Genomic DNA, 20,789 nt, shown 5'->3' with positions numbered 1-20,789 from the left:
CAACCATATAGCTCATTACATATTCAACATCTGGACACCATCATACTCAGATATCCAGGCTTCATCATGCTGAACACAGAGCAACACAATCAATTCCTATAGCATCCTCAGGAAAAACTTCTTATATATTTTCTCAATCTACCATGGGTCAAAAGAAAGTTAATGCTTTCTATGAAATATGACTACTAGACAAAAATAAAAAATAAAAATAATAAGGCTTTGAGGCAGATATCCTCCCTTGCAGGATTCGTTTTCCCTTTAATGACTTTCCAAATACTTTTTTTGCAATAGGAACAATAAGAATGCTCTACGGATATGTTCCTCCAGGGCTGGCTCCACAACAAATTACAGATGGAAACATGGATAAGGTTCATGCTGAAAATTAAATCATGCTGTTAGGGGATATTACAAGAACAAATACACTCAACAGCCACAGGACCTCTGCATGGGGATATTCACAGTCCATGTAAATTGCTGAGGTTTGTAGTTGGCTGAAAAATAATAAGTTACTAGCATGGATTCTAATTCAGAGATGAAGATAATAATGCCTTGAACAACTGCAAGGAGGTAGCACACTTGTAAAGGTTTGTAACACACAACAGATGTATACTTTATTTTGTGATCCAAGTAGTAGAACTTTCAGAGACAGGAGTAACTCAATTATTGCTCAATGATTTCCATTGTTGGCAAACCTAGTAACATTCCAGTCAGGAACAGATGCTATCTGTGAGTGTCAGTAAGCGAATGCCCTATACAGTTCGGTACTACCTTGGATACTTTCAACTAGTGGCTCTTATTTTTTCAGAAATACACAATATTCTGTGTGATATTTTCCATTATGTCACAGAGAAGATACGACACCATCTCTGTCTGTTTTTCACAGCCTCTTCTGCTTTGTGGTTGTGTGGGTGGACAAGCATGGGCTGTACATGCAAGTCGTAGCGACGAATTCACATGCATGTGAGCACAGGAGAGGAAGTTACTGCACACACATGCTTGACTGAGACCCTTCCAACTGTAATTCCAGGAAAATCTTGTATGGCCCTGAGTGGGAGAACAGGTGGCTACATGGTAAAATTAATATGGGTAGGGTAAATAAACACTCTTACTGTGTATCCTCTCACACTTTTTATTCCAGCAAATTAAAGTCTGACTGAAAATCTCTGTGCATCATGGAGAGAACAAAGTAGTAGACAAATTTCTACCAAATTTTGTGTTGCCTGAGCGATGCATGTTGTACTATCAATGAGTTCCAATAGTTTTTGTTACCAATGCTTTGTTTTCGAACATCCAACAACAATGTGGAGGGTTCTCATAAAGGAATGATTATAGGAAAGCTGGATCACAATAACATAAGATTGGCTTACTCTTCTTTTGGACCCATGCTGGTCTCAAATAGGTGTGCATTGCGTATTTCCCTTGACGTAGGCCTGATAATGTGAAAGTGGAGACCAATGTGGCTTGCATACGCTGTACAGATATGTGAATGATGTGCAGGAGAAATGGGATTCCTTTGGCTCTCTAAAATATAATCAACATGCAACTGAGCACCTATTAAGAGCAACAGTAAATAAATCTATCAGCTGATGAGCTGTAAGAGCAATGTTTCTTTAAACCAAAGATGTTGTATTATATCCAAAGAAGAGGCAAAAGCTACTAAGGTAAGGAAAATAGCCACAATCATTCTTTTAGTCTACAGAAAAATTGTCTTGCAAGCTTCTATCAGGAGGTCTGTGATCATCAGTTGTCTTCTCTTCCATAGCCAATGCTAAATTCTAGCAACTGATCTGAAACTGATGCAAGGCTTCAGGAAGACATACAACAGCTGAAGTGTCTTAGTTCTACTTCATTTTAGAAAGTAAGTGACACAAGGGAAATGGCAACTGATGACAGGAAATGTGTCAGTCCCTTAAATGGTCAGAGACGGTCCAAACATTGCTCTGGGGCTCTTGTTTCCTAAGGTTTTCAGATGGAGGACAGAAGAGGGACACAGTTATAAACACACCAGCAGCCCCTTCCTTGCAGTCTTCCTGTGGGCCAAACACATGTGAACATAAATACGTGTTATTTATGTTTATATTAATTATAATAGGTTAATTCATATACATTAGGGAGACATAACTCTTAACAAGTGCTACAGAAAACTAAGACTAAAATATCTCAAATATTTAGACTACAAACTTAAGTACTTCAATAAAGGTTGGCTTTATGATTTTCTTTCTTTATGAAATAGTATGTCTCCATTGTCTGAACAGCCTTTTCCTCAAGTATTTAATGCAGTTATCTCTAAAAATTATCCAGTTGATGGCCTGCCTGTAATTCAATGTGGCCTTTATGGCCCTGGATGTATGCACACAAATGTGCTCACGTTTTGCATCCTCAGAACTCAATGGCTGAATGACTGCCCAACACTTTAAATAATTAAACACATTTTTGTCTTTCAGAGGCAATATTTTCTGTGCTCACATTAACAATGCTACAAACCAGCACACACGTGCACTCAAAAAATAAAAATACTAAAATCAAATCCCGGAAGCAAATCTAGGGAGAGTAAGGAAGAATTTCTGAATAATGTGAATGATTTGTCTTGGAACAAACCAACCATTCTCATATCAAGAGGATCTGCTTCTCATGGGGGTTGTAGGTTAAACCTGGATGCCTTTCTATGGACAATGCTCTAGCCAAGCCTTCACTGAAGAAACCAGGGCTTTTTGGTGATTCACAAGAGTGAAAACAGCAGTTCTCATGGCCATTTTAGCCTCTGCAAAGTCACTATGTCAAATACAAATACCAAAAAATACCGGGATAAGTGGAATATCCATGGGGGTAAATACACCAGATACTCCCTAGTGACTGTTGCCTCTGCTATCATCTTTAGGATCAGAGTGACAGCATCTGAAGAAGCCTGGAGGGAGGCAGCAGAGAAATATGTGGGCCCTGAAGGCTAGCTGGTTTCCTTGTTATTCAGGTATGGGGTATTAAAAAGCAAATTCAGGATGTTTTTTTCTGGGTGTTTTTTTTTTTGTGTGTGTGTGTTTTGTGGGTTTTTTGTTTTTTGTTTTGTTTTGTTTTGCTTTGTTTTGCTTTGTTTTGTTTTGTTTTCTTTCTTCCAGCACATAGAGTCTTTTGTCTGAAATGAAATGCCATGGGAGGTGTGGTTGGGTCAGGTCCCAGAGGCACTGATGCTTGGGGAAGGTGAAGCTCTGAAATTGGTCATCTTGTGTACAGAGCTGAGTCTCCTTGACTGTCGCAAAGTCAGGAATCAATGCTTGCTTTGCAATGCTGGCTGTGCAGCAAGACCACCCAAGTGTTTCTGTGTCAGCTCTTTGACTCTTAACATGGGCAAGCATGTATTCCATGTTCCTGCATTGCTCAAAACAGCGGTGTCCCATTGTCCTCTGAAAAAAGATTTAGTACATGACCAAGATTATTTCATGACCAAGTTTACATAAAGTTCCCAGTCTCATAACTGCTCATATCCAGAGGCCACATCTCCTTGAGAGCTTATTAGGGCCCTGTAAGCTTTTGGAGGAACAGCCCTGCAGAAGTCCATGCCCTTGATCCTTTGACTGCTGCAGTACAGCATTCAGCCCCAGGTCCCAGAGCAACTGCTCTCCTCTGCTCCCCTCATGGTCTGGACAAATGGGGAAGTTACCCTGGGGTAGGTTGGCATAGGAACTTGTGTTGCTCCAGCTGCTTAATGAGAATTGCCTGACAGTGTGTCATCATGGGGCAGATCTCATTGCTTTCTCACTGCTTTCCTGGGGACTTCAGGGAAGTAGCATGAGCATGGACAGTGCACGCTCAGTAGCTGACACCATGCTGGTTCACATCCTGCTTTAGACCAGATAGATTATTTCTGTGTTATTACAGAGAAGAAAACATCTTAAATATCATTACGCTGTGGCAGATCGTGACTCCTTTTAATAGAAAAGAGTAAGGTCTTCAAAATCTCTTCTTCAGAAATAAAAGTCTGGAATAGTTAACTCTGAAATTTGTCCAGACAAGATCATGTTATTGTCTTGACCTCTTTTTAATACTTTCTCAATTTTTTCCTTCTAAGCTTCCACTATTAAGCAATACATCAGATGACGCTCTACTTGTACATCTGAACTCTTGACTTCAGTGGGAAAAAATAAAGCTACAAACAATAAGCTGCAAAGCAAAACTGAGAAGTAAGACATCACTTGTCTTATCTCAGCTGCAATAGTAACGACAGTGCACATTACTTCATCAAAGCTTGCATATGTTACAACATACCAATGCCAGCGATGGGAAGAGAACAAAGAGACCGTATCAAAATATTAGTTAGGCACAAGTGCAAGGGGAAAAATAAAATAAATAAAATAAAATAAAATAAAATAAAATAAAATAAAATAAAATAAAATAAAATAAAATAAAATAAATAAAGTGCTCAGGAGTGCTGAAATTAAAATTTTACAAAAGATTGCCTGTCTGTAAACAGTAATGCAAAGAGTGATGTTGGAGAAACTGATCATCATTTAATGAGCTATTGTAGTATTGCTTCTATTTAGTTTTCTAGGGCAAGAGTTGCACTGGTGTGAATGGCATAAGGGGCTGCACAACTATGACTGTATTTCTTGACATGATAACACATACAGAACTAGGCAGTACCCACAGGTTGATCCGCCACCTGTACTTATTGAAAGACAACTAACAATGTGCCTCTAATTGCAACACTATTCGCTCTAAGGCACCAATTATAGATTTTGTCTTAATATTCTGACCACATCTCCTACAAGATTGGGCTTTTAGGGGAATTCAGCCAAACCACTCAACTGCCCTATGAACACACTAGCGAAAGCTGTATGCCATACTGTGTGTTTTCTACACTCTATTGCAGGTGATATCCAAGGGAAATTTTGAGCTATTTAAGCAGACCAAATTTTTAAAATAAAATGGAACTATAGTTGTTATCAAACCTCCAAGTAGTGGTAAAATTTTCAGTAAAATAATAAATAAACAACATAAAACGGAGAGATTTCAGTTCCTGTTCCTCACTACTTGGCATTCAAAGCACATCCTGTTGCATTACGTGGTTTCCTACTGTACTGTGCTATGAGGAGGTATAAACCTTTCTCTAAATGTTGTATTTCCCAATTCTGAAGACAACATTCCATTTTTGTATTAGTTTTGTGATGGGCATTGTTTTGGTCAGAGAAAATTTCCAGATAAAACTGTTTTTCTTCAAGGAGAAAATATTTTCATACCGTATTGCAAAATCTGCAAGATTCTTTAGTTATGTGATAGGAATAGTTTTGACCTGGACAAATCTCTGGATAATTTCAGGATATGTCTGTTGATCCTTCAGTTCATTGTAAATGTTTACAGCAAGACAAACATTTTTTGCTTCCTACTGTATTATGAAAAATACTGATTCCTGTATCATCTTCTTTACAGTTTTCTATACGATCCATTTTAGTTGCTTGTTCAAAACACTATCAGTTTCCAAATTTATGCTTAATGTGCTTTTATATCAGAATCATAGAATGGCCTGGGTTGAAAAGGACCTCAAAGTTTCAACCCCCCTGCTATGTGTAGGGCTGCCAACCACCAGACCAGGCTGTCCAGAGCCACATCCAGCCTGGCCTTGAATGCCTCCAGGGATGGGGCATCCACAAACACCTTGGGCAACCTGTTCCAGTACGTCACCACCCTTTGAGTGAAAAACCTCCTAATATCTAACCTAAATCTCCCCTTAGTCTTAGGGGTTTTACTTTAAAACCACTCCCCTTTGTCCTATCACTATTCACCCTCGTGAACAGATGTACCCCCTGTACACTGTGTACTCAACGCTGAGTATCCCAATTCAGTGCTCACTGGCAACATAATTATGACATAACAGCATACATAAGTTACACTTAGATCCACAGAATGACCAACAGTATTTATTCTTGTAACCTTCTTTTTAAAATCCTTACTGATAATCGGTGAGATTAATACATATATTTTATTAATTTGAAGAGCAAATGTCTCCATTGCACTTTATACCTACTTTCATAGAGTGTATTTAAATCTTGACTTTTTACATAAACATATTTGTGTTTGAAAATATCTCAACTATTTAGCTATTAATAAGATGACTTTTAAGCATTATTATTAATGATTGGTATTTTGTTAGCTCTCTTCCCAGAAAATGGTAACAACTGGAAATAGAGATTTTATTTGTACAAATGAATCTAATCTTACTATCTTTTAGGAAGGCTGAGGCTTGAAGTTAGTTTTGGTAGAACCTATATACCCGTAATATTTCAGTTCTAACAAGAGATGAGTCACTTTGTGCATATCAGGCAAGATTCTGCCAGTCCCTGTTATCCAGGCTGAGCACTAATGGATTTCTTCATTCCTAACGCATTCTATGAGACGTAAGAAATGGCATTCTGAAAAAGTTGTCCTGGAAACCAAAATCTACCTTCTGGAGAAGGAAATCTTCAGCTGGATGGTCTGGAACAAGCATGCTTTTTCCTGTTCCTTACCTAAAGGCCTCTGCATTTAACTTTCAGTTTGGTCTTCAGCTGTGGCTACTCTCTTGCAGTTCTTACTGCTAATGCATTAAAACATAGCAAAAAAGAAAAACTGTCCAAAAAGCATTTTTCACTCCAAGGCATGTGAACTAATTCCATTTCTACAACATTATCTTTGATGTGTTACCCCGTGCTAGCAAATCAGCTTTTTACCTGTGATCAGAGCAAGGAATCCCCAAAACACCTTTTCAGGAAAACTCCTGCCTTCTCTTGCAAGCTCTGCTCTCCTTTGCAACCCTTTTCTGACTCCTGTGGGGTTTTTTTGCCACATGGGTCGTGAGGAAGAACAAGATTGATAAGTTGTGATGGTTTCCCATCAGTGGTGATGGATGCCCCATCCCTGAAGACACTCAAGGCCAGGCTGGATGGGGCCCTGGGCAGCCTGAGCTGGTGGGGGCTGTCCTGCCTTCAACAGGGGTTGGGTCAGAATGGATCTCTTCCAATTCAAACTGTTCTGTGATTCTATGACATCTCAATGCAAGACATAAATTGACTGCTAACAACATGTTCTGTATCAACTGCAATCCTTGACTATCTTTAAGTACAACAGAAATTTAAGTCAGCTCCACCAGAACCAGGTCAATGATGTGCAGCACATCAGTGGTGTGCAGTTAGGCTTGAAGGAGTGCTGGCTCAAACTCCTGAAGCTGAGGATTCTTCCTCCTTGCCCAGGGCTAGCAATGGAAATAGCATTTAGAATCACAGAATCAAGAAATGATTTGGGTTTGAATGAAACTTAAAGATCATCTAGGTCCAATCCCCTGCTGTGGACAGTTACCAACCACGAGGCCTACAGTCTTGCCTAATACTGGTGCTTCTTGCTCCTCATGGACAAAATATTTGGTGTTCCCAGGGAGACTCAAAAACCAAAACCAAACAAACATTAATGCAGAGATCATTTTTAGTGACCACCACTGAAGCATGCATTTGCAGCATGGAGCATTGTGCCATGTGTCACGAGGGTGACAGGAGGGTGTAGAGGTAGTCCAGTTGGTGGGAGGCTGACAACAAATGCACCAAACACAGGCACTGAGACAGAGACATATGCCAAATGGAGTGAATGTGAACCACGGCTTTCAAACATCTGACCACAGCTACAACACCTTTATCAAAGTGCTTTTAAAGCCAACTTAGACCTTCTACCTTCTAAGCATGATCACGTGCCACTTCAAGTATTGCTTAGGGTCATTTACTAATTAGACAATAACCATAGAATCGTCAAGGTTGGAAAAGACCTCTAAGATCACCAGTCCAACCCTAGCAACAATAAACCTAATCTCTCTTGAAACTCGTTTTGAAACGTCATTTGGCAGCCGAGCCCCAGCGACCCGTGTTGGCTTTCTTTCGGCCGGCGAGATTGCACAACCCTGTCCCAGCTCCACCCGGACGGGGCTCCCTCGGCTCCCTTCCCACCCCCAGCTCCAGCCCCGAAGCGGCAGGAGGGCAATGCCCCGAGCCCTGGGCTGGGCTCAGCCAGTCCCAGCCCCTCGGAAGGCGGAAATCCCCGTCGGAGGAGGGGGAAGCGGAATGGTCTGAGCCGGGCTAGACTGAAAGGCATAGAGCGGCTCAGCCAGCTGCAGCGATGAATCGACGCGGGTGAGTTAAAGCGAGCGGGCGGGGGTCCTCAGCAAGGTGGGAGTGACTGGAGGGGTTCGGGGATATGGGAGAGCGGTGTGCGGGCTGTCAGCCCAACATGTGCCTACGATGCGTTGAGTTTTACGGAGTCTTTTTTGCTCGGGTTCGGGTGACGGATGAATGGGAGCGGGGCCGCTGGTTTCGATGGCACGGATTGGTGCTGTCTGAACAGCGGGTGGTAGCAAAGTGTCGCGGGCAGTCAGTCTCGTTTATCAATGAAAGCAATGGAAATAAAGATGTTGCTACAACACCGCGGGTAAAGCTGTAAAGCATACAGATGGCACAAAAGCCCGAAGTCATTATTGTAAGCATGAAGTCAGCTTTTATAGGGCTATTTTGTGCCAGAACAGCATCGTCCTGTGGCTGTAGAATAAGTAGTGCCCGAAAAAGCTGAGATGCTGGTAGAAAGATTTAACTCACTGAGCAAGAATGTACGAAAGAGGAAGTACAACTTTCTCCCATTTCACATGCTATTAAAAATAAGAGTAGTAGAAGAAGAAGGTGTGGGAAGAAAAGAAGAAAAACCTTACACTGCCCTTAAAGTAATAATATTCTTTTTAAAAGAGCTGTACTGGGGGGTCAATATGTTGGACACATGAGCTGCACATACATACAGGGCAAAGAGGGATTTCACTGCTCTCTGCAGGCAAGAGCACCTCCCTGTTCCAACAGGAGCTTGACATTAAGGGGAAGATTTGGGCTTAGACAGCCCACACAACCACATCTGCAAAGTCATCAGAGAATGAGTATCTGTAGGTCTGTCCAAGAGTACATGTGGCATAATCTACTGAACTAACAAATCTAATCTGCTCATATGTATTAAATAGTGGATTCTGGCTGATTAAGAATTCACTGATATCAGCAAATGCCTTCAATGGGACATTCCCTGCGGAGTCCCACAACGAGTGATCAATTCTCATTCTCCGTTTAATGCAAATGACTTCCTATATCCAGAATTTCTGACTTGGGTGGGGAACAGCAAAACAAATGCAACCTGGGATTAAGAAATACATTGAGCTTTGAGGCAGACAGTTATGAGCTTGGCACAGGATACACAGATACTCCTGCAGAGGGTTAATACAGCAGAAATACAGTATGAAACCACACGCACCCGAAGTTGCTGCCAGGAACACAAGCAAAGCCGCCGCCTTGGAGTATTTAGTTACACGCACGTGGGAGACTTGGACTTCATGACTGACTGCAGATTTGCTAAGCTGAGTGCTACACTTCTATCTTTCTCAAAGCCCTGTAAAGGAGCATTAGATTAGTCAGGCTTTATAGGTAAATCAAACTGGGTATTCTTATATCAGTTATCAGGTGCAACTCTGCTGGGGAGGTCCTTCATTGATTACTTCTCCAAAGGAATAGAATACACCAAGCACTTTCCATTGAAACCTTTGAATGACAATGCACTATCACTGTTTCCTGTTTACAAGTTTTATTGAGGGCAGGAAACACACTGCTGCTTGCTGGGTCATAACTCCAAACAGCAGGACACGGAGCTCTGAACCAAACATCAGCCTGCACAGCTACTTGCCTTCCATCTGGGTGCTTTGCTGTTAATAGGAAAGATGGGCACAACACCAATTTGCTTCTATTTGTGGCCTCAGCCACCCCCCCCCAGTTATGTTGTTTGCACAAGAAGTTTGTCAACTGTCAAAAATGCAAATGCTTTAAGGGGGGATTTGCATACTTGTCATTGGTACTTTATTTATCCACTTCTACAGCACTGAAACAATCAATATTGTGCTTATCTTTTGTGTAAACAATCCAGAAATTAAGACCTATTTTGTAACATTTCTGTTTGCTTTTTCTTTTAGTTCTGGATTTCTGTTACTGTTCCTTCACATCCTGAGAGCTGGTAAGTTGAGAACCCTGTAGTTAAAATGAATTTGCCCTACTTGGAAGTTCTTGGTCAAATAAGTGGGTTACAATTTAAACACTTGCATGTTTTCAGCAAACTCATGAGAATTCCTCAGTGATCTCTCTCATCAGGGAATGAAGATCAGTTTCTGCCTGTTTCCATACACAGACTAGGAAGGAATCGTAGCAGTTTTACTCATATGATTGCTCTGCTTGCTTCACAGACATCCCCATTTATTTTTCTCTAAGCACCAACAGAAGCCCTTAGAAGTGGATGTTAATAACCAATCTAATGTGCTTGCACCAAGTCAGCACTTGTAATATGCCTTAATTATCCACTACTGTGTCAAGTGTCTAGTGTTAGCACATCATCTACTACAATCGCAAATACCTCTTTCAAAATAAAGGAAAGGTTAAAGGGCGTCACCTGGTGATATTTAAATATTTCTAGAGATGTCTCTACATTCTTCCTTAATAAGTGGGAAGCACCTAATGTCATGAAGGAAACTCTGTGTCCCCAAACACAGGACAAACTGTACCAGTTTGTCACAATGGATGCTGGCTTGCCCATCCTATAGGAGACCACTGAAGGAGGTGCCCCCAGACAATACACTATGCAGCATCACTTTTCCCACTGCTTCAAGGAGTTTCCCCAGGTCTGAGCAACATCCCTCTGCTATTCAACCCTGTTGCTTCTTTTTGTGCCCAGGAAAGGTCATAGGATAGGGAGCAGACACAGATTTCCTCCCTGCACTGTTTTTTAAAGCCAGATGCCCAACCCTTCAGACGTGGGTGAGCTCATACTGAAACCATTTGTTCATCAGGAGAAGAGACTGCATCTGTCCTACCAGAGGCCTGAGAGCCAAATATGGCCTAATTCAGGTGGCTCTCAGGTGCTATAAGTGTCTAAAGGACATGTCACTAGCTATATATGGGCATGCTGGCTTGTTTGTTCAGAGGGTGACGCCTGTAAGTAATAAAAAACGTTAACACTGTGGACATGCCCACTTTGAGACGCCAGGTTGTTGTTGTTGTTTTTACTCGCCTATATTTCCAGTCCTTGTGATTTCCCTACAGCATTTTTCTTATTCAAACAAAGTGATTATTGGTGCACTTGGACTTGAGTGTGTGTCTGCAGTCAGTTTAATCTGACTATCCTCCAGTCATGGCACTGGGAACAGTTAGACCCATGGAGGAATAAATAAGCAGATTGTGCTTTATATGGTAAAAGATCTCTTTGGAAAATATATAGACAAATAGACAAACACAATTAGCCACTCATGAAGAGGAGCGGGTCAAGAAGAAGGAATGACTGAAGTGAGCATCATCACTTGTTAGAATACAAATACTGGAGTCACTGAGTCATTAAATCATTAATGTTGGAAAAGACCGCTTGTTCTCTCATCCATCTGCTGCCACCATTCCCACTGCCCACATCCCTCAGTGCCACATCCACACGGCTCTTGAACACCTCCAGGGACAGTGACTGCACCACCTCCCTGGGCAGCCTGTGCCACTGCATCACTGCTCTTGCTGAGAAGAAATCTTTCCTCATATCCGCAACCTGAGACCATTCCCTTTTGAGTCCAATTGTGATAGAATGTACTTGAAAAAATTCAACTTTTTTTTCATGCAACTTCCCCTCACTCTCCCTCTCTTTTTATTTTTGTAGTTACTGCACTGGAGAAGATTGTCAGTAAACCTGGGGACAATGTTACACTGAGTTGCATTTATGCTGGAAGAGAATTCAGCTTAGACAGTCTGCGAATATACTGGCAAATAGATGGTGATGAAGATACAAAGTCGTGTTCAGTAGTGCATGCACTGATCTCTGGTCAAGACAACGAAAGCCTGCAGTGCAGTCAGTTTAAAAACAGGACTCAGCTATTATGGGATAAACTAGGAGATGGCAATTTTTCCCTACTACTATTTAATGTCAGACAAGGGGATGAGCATACGTACAAATGTGTAGTGATGCAGACAGTTGAATATACCAGTGTGATTCACCAGGAGCAAGTGGTTCTAAGCCTAGCAGGTAAGAACTGTTACTGCTTGCACATGTTTGCCCACATTCTGATTCTAGTGGTCTTAGTGCCATTTTCATAGCATCTTTGAGCATGTACTAATGTTGGAAACATAACTTGGACTCAGTGACTCTTTATGGATCCCTTCCACCTTGGGATATTCTGTATTCTACTGCATTACTTTGCAGGAATTAAATCTACTTATTTGGAATGTTACAGATAGAGATTCTACAGCTGTAACAACCATTTATCCAGTGTTTGTTTGTTTTCTTCTTCTCAAATGGTCTGTCACTAATATGGCATACTTTCATTATTCTGAATTTAGTGAGTGTCATTGATATCTGCTCTCATAGATGACTGGGCCACAGCAGCTTAGAAACTTGCTTTCTTCCTTTGAAATTGGCATCAGCTTTCTGCCCTCCCAGAAGTTCTCGCAGACCTTTGGCTTATGTACTAAGCCAACAAATGTCTTCCTTTCAGGTTGTGTGGGTCTCATGTAACCCAGAGCTTCTGATTCAGAATCCATGTCAAGATTCTATCTTTCCAATACATCTCAAAGTTTTGACAACCATTTCCTTTCCCCTTTCCCTCCAGCTAGTTACAGCCAACCAATACTCAGTGGGCCGAAAAGAAACAGTTACAGCACTGGAGAAGAGGTGACTTTCAGCTGCAGATCTGACAATGGGTACCCTGAACCAAATGTTTATTGGATAAATAGAACAGACAACACACTCCTGTCTCAGTCAGATTTTAATATCGCCCAACATCCCGACGGCACTTACAGTGTTTTGAGCACATTGAAGGTTAATGCAACTTCTGATATGCAAATAGAGTGCTTCATAGAAAATAAAATACTGCAGGAAAACACATCTGCCAACTGTAAGTTCCTTTGTGATACCTTCTGTTTTCTGGATAGCAGATATATCAACCAGTGCGGCTCTGTCTGTAGAGATGCACTAACAAGGGGCATGAAAAAAATGCAGTAGTTCCAAAAAGCACTAAGAATGCTCAGTTTTGGCCCAAGTCTTCTTAGCTATAGAATTTGTTCTTCTGAAATAAATGTAGCACCCTTTTGAGCATGTCATGACAGTAGCACTGAGCAGCCCATTTTCAAGGCAGTCACTAGACTCTACCTTCAGGTTCCTTACATTAGATTATTTTTCAAATGGTACCATGCAGTTGATCTGCAATACCTGAACTCTCTGTCTGATGGCTTCACAGTGCTTTATTTGCTTAGTGCTTTGTCTAGTTTTGATGTTCTGCTTTCAGTCACCAAAACTCAACTCATGTGTTTCTTAAAGTAGGCCTGTAGCAAACAGTTACTATTAGCACAATTGAACAACACTCCTAATATCACAAATGTAATAAGCTATTTATGATCAGTATAAGTGACCGATAGTAAGAACACAAATATTTAGCCACTGTTTTTCACTAAAAATTGAAAGCTGTTAAAAAGTAAAAGCTTTAAGAGACTTACAGGTATAAGACCAATAGTGAATGTCACAGTCTCTAAGAAGCTATGGAGAAAAGCTATTTGGAGTGATAGAGCTTCTTCTGAGCTGGCTGTTTAGTCTCCTTGCAGTTCTTTGTCCTGGCTCCCACCACCTTCTTTCCCAACTGAAACATGCAGTGTCCAAAGATTGGCAGGAAGGAAGAATGAAAATGAAGGTCATGCAAGCAGTATGATGACAAAGAGGGATGAAGTTGCACTGTATGATTATATTAACAAACTGCCTAAGCTAGAGGTAGGCCTTACTCAGAAGGAATACCATCATAACTACAGTGAGAGGAATAAAACAAATAATTAGTCCCTTGGTTGTTTTGTGTGTGTAAGACATAGTCACATCATTGCCTAATATGAAGTGAGCAAATTTACAACTTATTACATCCTTTTTCTATTTTATTCTAGACTCAGAGGAGTTGCAAAGCAATGGTACTAGCACAGGAAGTCATAAAGAGAAGGCAAAAAGTGGACAAGGTGCTCAAGCAGCTGCAATTTTGTCAGTTGTCGTTCTGATGGCTCTTCTGACTGTACTAATCTGCTGGCTACGGAGACGGAAGTCCTCTCAACTAGTGTCATACACAGGTAATGAGGCCCTTCATTTGTGTGACTAAATCTCCAGGGAAGACCTGGGTAAAGTGGGGTAAATCTCTTGCCCAGCCCCTGCAGTAGCTGGTAGAGGCCACGTTCTTCCCTCAGAAACAGCCTATGAGTTGAGCTGGGCAACTCTTTTCCAAAACATGGAGAAGCAGAGTTCAAGCCCAGAAATCTACCCTTGCTGAAACAATGACCTAGACTGTAAGGAAATGGAGTATGGAGCCCATTTAGCTGTCCAAAAAGTATTTAGCAGATTGAACTCTCAACTTTGATGGATGTTGCTTAATATTAATCTTGACAGTATAAAGATTTTGATTATCCTACACACTTAAAATACTGTTTATTTCAACAGATATTCATCAAAATTAAGACAGCAAAGTGAACTAGAAATATGTTCCCATATTTGACTCAAGAATGACTTAACATCATAGGTTCATCGCTCATGCTGAGTGCAAGGCGTTTGGGTTAGATTTACTGAATTATATGAACTCAAAGATATAAAGCAGTGGCCTTATAACTCTCTCAGCCCTTTCCTCAAACTCTGTGAGCATTACCAAAAGTGGCCTGAGAGTTTCACTTCCAGTAACAGGCTTCTTCAAGGTTTTGGTCCAAAGGCACAAGGAATCGGTGAGGACATTGAGCATGCTGGCTGGAGCCAACCCCCCCTCAACTCAGTAACTCCTGTGCAGATACTGTGGCAAAACTTGACAAATTGTTTTAAATGCTGATCCCTCAAGCCTAGAAAACAATGACCACTGGTCCTATCAATACCCATGATAAAATGCTTGTTCCCTGCTTTCTTAGGTGTCGCATCCTTGAAAGACTTTTAGCTTAGCTATACAGACAGATAATTTATTTTGTGTCTATGAACCTAAGCCTGTACACAGCCAATTAAAAATAATAATAATAAATTTAAAATACTACTAATAAAAAAAAAGTTAAAAAAATACTAAACACTCATTTCCAAGGAAAACCGAGGTTCAGACCTTCCACATTTTCATAATCAAGAGGACAGCATGTTTAACGATTTGTTATTTATAGGAGGAAACAGAATGAAAAATCCAAGACATTTAGAAAAATAAACCCAGCACAGCCAACTTGTGAATGCACAAAGGGCATGAAATATCTGCCTATTAATTTGGTAATTTTTGCTGAAGCAAATGACTGCTGTCACTCTTTACAGAACAAACACAAAATACCATGGTTCTACCAAAGCTCATAATATCTGAAACAATAGAAAGCATAGTCTGCATTAGCAGATGCAGTGAATGCACCAATTGATAACACCAAGCAGAAGCAAAATAATCCTTAAAAAGAAAAACGCCAAGAACTAACATTGTAGTTACGCAAACTGGATCACTGGTCACTTGTTTTCCAGACCCATCATGTAATCACAATCTGATCCATAAAAGCTGGTTTTGCTAAATATCAACAGACACTGCACTATTTCCAACAGAGAAATGTAGAAAGGATGACTTCTTCCCTTCAGATAGGGACACAGTTTCTTCTTCATTCCTATGTGTTGCATTAACATAAATCCTTGCAGTTCGTTAAATATCAGCCTTTTTCTCCCCTGACTTATACCAGGCCCTATGTGATTAGATCTCTGGGCTTAGCCCATGAGTAGAAAAACCTCTGTGACATAAATAAAAGTAAATATTTATTTTACATTGAAGGCTGCTATAGCAAAATTTGTTTATTGAAAACAAAACAAAGACACTTGCCTTGCAGATGCTGTATTTCCCTTGGCACATCTCTGCACCATTTGCAGAAGAGGAGGTGGGACAGCAGCTTTTATCTTACTATCAGAATCTGTCCCACCTCCAAGGGCAATTTTCTGCCAATAAACTTGTGGAAGACACTAAAGAGAAGGGGTCCTAAATCTTTTGGTCATCCCAATTTGGGGGCAACTTAGACCAAAACCAGAGAAATGAGGATGATCCAGAGAATACGATCACTGACAAAAAAAATTGATTGTCGTTGCCTTTTCCAGTATAAACAAAAACAAACAGAGACAAAATAACAATCTTCTTTGGAGAGTCCTCACAGAGGACACGTTATTTATTGCCCTAACCCCATGGACAACATGCTTTAAGGCACAGTGGATTTACACAGAGAAGATTTAAACTGCATGTTAGGAAAACAGCTTTTTTAAAGGTAATAGTTGATCACTACAACAGGGAATCTATGCAGGCTATCAAGTCTCCATCAGCCCAGCCATGCTGTCAGCCTGTTTTTTGTTTTTGATGACCCCCTCTGCCATGGGATTCTGCTTTTCAACAGTGATATGTTTCTGTGTCTAGTGGTTTGAATGTGAAGACCATATTGCTTTGAGGGGTGGAATTGTTAATACTGCAAAAAACGAGAATTACCTACTGAGATGAGCTGCTGTTAGAAAAAGATTTTGTAAATGGCAGGAAGACAGGATGCAAAGAAGTGTAACTCCATCTCCATAGGATTGAATCTCTCCAGACATCGCAGTTGGTGCGGCAAGATGCTCCACTGAGAAGAAATTCAGAGCCTGATCCAAAACTGCTGTCCAGAGGGACCCCTTCACTGCCTGTAGAGGAGTCTCAGGAAGCTGGTTTCTTTTGACTACATATAGGCTTTATGTCTGATTTTCAGGTGGTCCTGTGTGCAACCAGCAGTAGGACTTGATGATTCTTATGGGTCCCTAACAGCAAGGGATATTCCGTGATCTCTTTCTCTGAGATTATCTTAGAAGAAACCAAAAGTGCTACTGACATCCCTTTCTTATAGCTTAGCAGCTCATTCCGTTGGCTGTAAAAGAAAAATAACACTAGGAGATAATTATTTATGTAGGCTTTTGTTGTTTTTTAAACTTCTTTTTTTTTTTCTAAAAATCAGTCATTTTGTTTTCACAGCACCTATTTAAATATCTAAAGGAAATGTCTGACAACAACTCGGGCAGCTGGAGGTGCATCAAGAGGAGCATCACCCCTTGTCTCAGCAGCAGCATTGCTTGTAATACAAGCGACAGGTTCCTGCAGGGTGTGCCAAGACTGATGGCAAAAAAAAGCTTCTCCAGCAGAAGAAAAAACAAAATCCATTGGATTTCTGTTCTGACCAAGAGCTTCCTCTCAACACCTGCTCACTTCTTTGGATGGTTTTCATTGATAGTATGCCAGTGTTTTGAGCTTACAATGGGGAACAACAGTGAGCCTGGCACTTAATACAGCTACTCAGTTCTAGAGTCTCTCACCATCACCACTGAGGAATTTGGGTACGAGTAGCCATGTTTCAGAAGCATGGGAAGTTTTGTTTCCTCCTTGCGCTGGCAATGACTACTGAATGTGAAGAGGCAGCTAAAAATGAGGAGGAAAAGAACCAGACTTTCTATGAAATGAGATTTGTAACTTTTTCCACCTTTCTCTACATACAGTACGTTCTGTCACAGCCTGGTTTTACCAGCTACATGTTACTATGTACAGAATGAGCTAGAATATCTTGACCTGGACCTAATGAAACAGGTTTTGCCATGACCAGGTTAAGCACTGGATGCGCGAACAAAAATAAATCTCCTTTAAAGGCACTTGATATTAAAAAAATATTCCTTACTGAATATTCTGCCAAAAAGGAGACTTCAGCTTTCTACAGAAGCTGTTGCTTACTGTATGAAAGAACAACCTGTGGAAAACAGATTAAAAACAGTGCTCTCTCTTATGTTGATGTCAGGTTACCTTGACATATCTCTGTCTGGATGCAACAAAAATCCATATACAGATTCTGTTCAATTCAACTTGTCTTTATTTAAGGCCAGCAGCACCCAGGGAGAATTTTGAACTGATTTTTTTTTTAATGCCTCTTCTTGTCTCATCCTTTCACCAAAGAAAAAAGAGCATGAAGCAATCAGTATGTTAACTATGAACGTTCTTGACATGATGATGGCTAAAGGAATGAAAGGGAAGGAAAGCAAAGAACTGCATTTTCTTCCATGCGCCATCATCCATGCCTGACTGGTTCAGCCCTGATTGAGCCAGCAAATAGATAAAGATAGCAAACAGTAAATGTGATGGGTAGCCTAAGATTTTGGAAGAGAATATATTAGTTCTTTTCTGTTGGGGTGGGTGGTAGTAATGATTTTAATATCTCCTGCAGCAGTTGCTAGGCTAAAATTCTACTATGTCTGTAAGATGGCCTTGTTTGTCCCAGCTCCATGTAGAGAAGGCTGTCCAGCATCATCCATGAGTTAGGAAGTTTTTCTTTGTTTTTAATCCTAGTGAAGCAAATATATATATATTTATATCTTTTTCTCCCTTTGTGCAAAACCCAGACCCATTTATTTGGTGACGCTTGTGTTGAAGCAATACCCCTATGTGAGCTCAGAGTTGGCTGTGTGCCACCACTGTCAGTATTATGTGGGAGTCCCACGGGCTCAACCTTTATGACGTTCAAGGGAAGGAAAAGTACAGCTCTCACTTGGTGCAATCTGGACTCACTCCCAAGTTTGAGTAGGATAGAAAAACTTTTTAAAAGTAATTATAAAATCCATGCTACAACTAAATAATTAAACTCATGTCTCCTGTTTTGGCTGCAAGTAACTGTGTACGATAGTGTTTTAAAGACATTTTATCTATGAATATCTATGAAAAGCATTGGATATTTTTTTTTAACTTTTAATGTCTGTGAAAGCTGTTCTTTTATTTATTAATTCCACTTTGCCACTTTGTCTTCCAATTTCCAACCATAACATATCCTATCAGGTAGGACATTTAGCCCACGATATGTGTCAATAACTTAAAGCATGTCTGTAATCTTAAGTGTCCACTTTTCCTCATCTTATCTCTTGTCCATTAATCTAAGTGTACACTTTCTTCTGAGCCCACATCTAGTCTTCAGGCAAAATCTATTCAGTGTTTGCTGAAGAGAGAATGCAAGCTTGCAGACACCTTTGAAACATCACTGCCATCTGCACAGATGTGAAGGGCAACCATTTCCTGGTGGTTCAGTGAGCCATTTTCTCACTCTCTGTCCTGTGAAGTCGTTTTGTGTAACCTCTTTAGTGCCACCGTAACTGACAGAAGCCTTCTATAAAAACAGTTTTCCTCCTTTGTATTCTACCAGAACAAAAAACTGCAGTGCTTTGGAGATGTAAGGGGGTGACCTAGCAATCGCTCCACAGTATGGTGTTGAGAAAATTTATACCAGAGAAGTTCTTACTTCTGGCTTTACTTCATGATACATAGTGAATACATCTAAACGCAACAGCTTGCTCTTGCAGAATCCATACTTTCAACTGCTTTAAGTTTCCAGCTGTTTTTGAAGGCAAGAAAATCCTAGACAACGGCTGTTTGTTACTTGGAAATCCTGTAATAACAGTTTGTCATCACATACTATGTTTATATTTTAAATAAAAACCTATTAATACTTCTTTATGTTTGACTAAGTCTATCAGCACAATCAAGACAAGCCACAACAGAATCATGCCTCAGCTAAGGCAACAGTTTTACTGTCAGCCAGACTCCTCTGGGCATGCAAGTGGTCCTTTCCAAAGCCCTCAGATAAGAAGGGATTGATGAAACACAGAAGCTCTACTGGCTTTTGCTACATCTTGCTCTACACCTTGAACAAATGGAACGAAAGATGGGCATTAGCTCAAATATAGCACAAAGTCTGGGCTGACACATTCTTTGCACACCCACCTTAGGAACCCCTAACAGCAAAGGCACAATGTTCCCTCCCACTGCCAGAACCAAAACCCTCACTGCACTGTCCCATTTTGCACTTGAACATCAGCATCATTTTGTTTCCTTCCATTAAAGATATCAGCACACATGAACCGTGCCTCCCAAGCAACTTAAGCACCTTGCGTAGAAAAGCATCACTTTCATTGTGCTGTGTGAAGACTCAAGACTTTCACAGAACAGTGAAAGGTTTTCATTGCGGGATGGCTGGTAAACCACAGATGGAAAGCCCTGAGAGAACACATACATTGCTACTTAGCGATCTGAATCCATCCTTAGGGCAGTCAGATTTTTTTTTACTTAAGTCTTTTAATCTGTGAGAGCTGAAAACTGAAAAATACTTCCCTGTTTTGCACTTCTACAACTGTGTCTCCAGCCACCTTTACTCACTGCTCACATTACATCAGAAAACCTTAGTACAAAATGCTTCTGCAAAATGCCAAGATGATTCTTCTCATATTTGTGGCTATTAATTAATTAAAAAGACATGAAGGGAGAGAAACAAAAAGCCTGAACTTCTCCCAGAGCAGTGTAGCTCCCTTTAGAACAAGGCAAACTTAAAGGACCTTTATCATTTTATATTGGACACATCATTAGACAGGTAGCTCAGATCAGCATGATGAAATAACAGCGACACTGGAATCACAGTCATTTTGGGTGGAAGGGACCCCAAAGCCCACCCAACCCCAACCCCTGCCATGGGCAGGGCTGCCATTCACCATGTCAGGCTGGCCAGGGCCCCATCCAACCTGGCCTTGTGAGGCTCTGTATTAGCAAATAACCAAAAGGACTTCTATCCACCAGGCACTAACTGCAGCTCAGGAGGTTGTTCTTTAATTAGAAATACATTACTGAATTATCTTATCAGAACTATAAGGAAAATCCAGCCCTGTCATTGTTGCCAATCTTCCAAACCAGT

The 20,789-nt window shown here is 40.7% G+C and overlaps 1 protein-coding gene across 2 annotated transcripts; it reads left to right on the top strand.

Annotated features, from left to right (window-relative positions):
* The first annotated feature begins 7,597 nt into the window (after positions 1 to 7,597).
* Positions 7,598 to 19,556, top strand: ICOSLG (inducible T cell costimulator ligand). Of its 2 annotated transcripts, XM_015883936.3 has the most exons (6): positions 7,598 to 8,141; positions 10,001 to 10,041; positions 11,716 to 12,078; positions 12,662 to 12,946; positions 13,977 to 14,153; positions 17,051 to 19,556. In XM_015883936.3, exons 1-6 carry the CDS (start codon positions 8,128 to 8,130, stop codon positions 17,059 to 17,061), a joined length of 891 nt encoding a protein of 296 aa, XP_015739422.2. In that variant the 5' UTR covers positions 7,598 to 8,127; the 3' UTR covers positions 17,062 to 19,556. The 2 variants fall into 2 exon arrangements, with proteins under 2 accessions (XP_015739422.2, XP_085386301.1); XM_085530175.1 differs by lacking the exon at positions 12,662 to 12,946 and having other exon boundaries at positions 7,900 to 8,141.
* The last annotated feature ends 1,233 nt before the right edge of the window (positions 19,557 to 20,789 follow it).

The sequence above is a fragment of the Coturnix japonica genome, chromosome 1, assembly GCF_054131305.1.
Source record: "Coturnix japonica strain WE chromosome 1, WE-NBRP24, whole genome shotgun sequence".
Classification (NCBI taxonomy): domain Eukaryota; kingdom Metazoa; phylum Chordata; class Aves; order Galliformes; family Phasianidae; genus Coturnix; species Coturnix japonica.
Note: the sequence above shows the minus strand (reverse complement) of the source record. Positions and strands in the feature narration are given on the sequence as shown.

Coding starts and splice junctions, on each gene's coding strand:
- ICOSLG (XM_015883936.3), top strand. Junction 10,042..11,715: donor CCTTCACATCCTGAGAGCTG/GTAAGTTGAGAA, acceptor TTATTTTTGTAG/TTACTGCACTGGAGAAGATT. Junction 12,947..13,976: donor GGAAAACACATCTGCCAACT/GTAAGTTCCTTT, acceptor ATTTTATTCTAG/ACTCAGAGGAGTTGCAAAGC.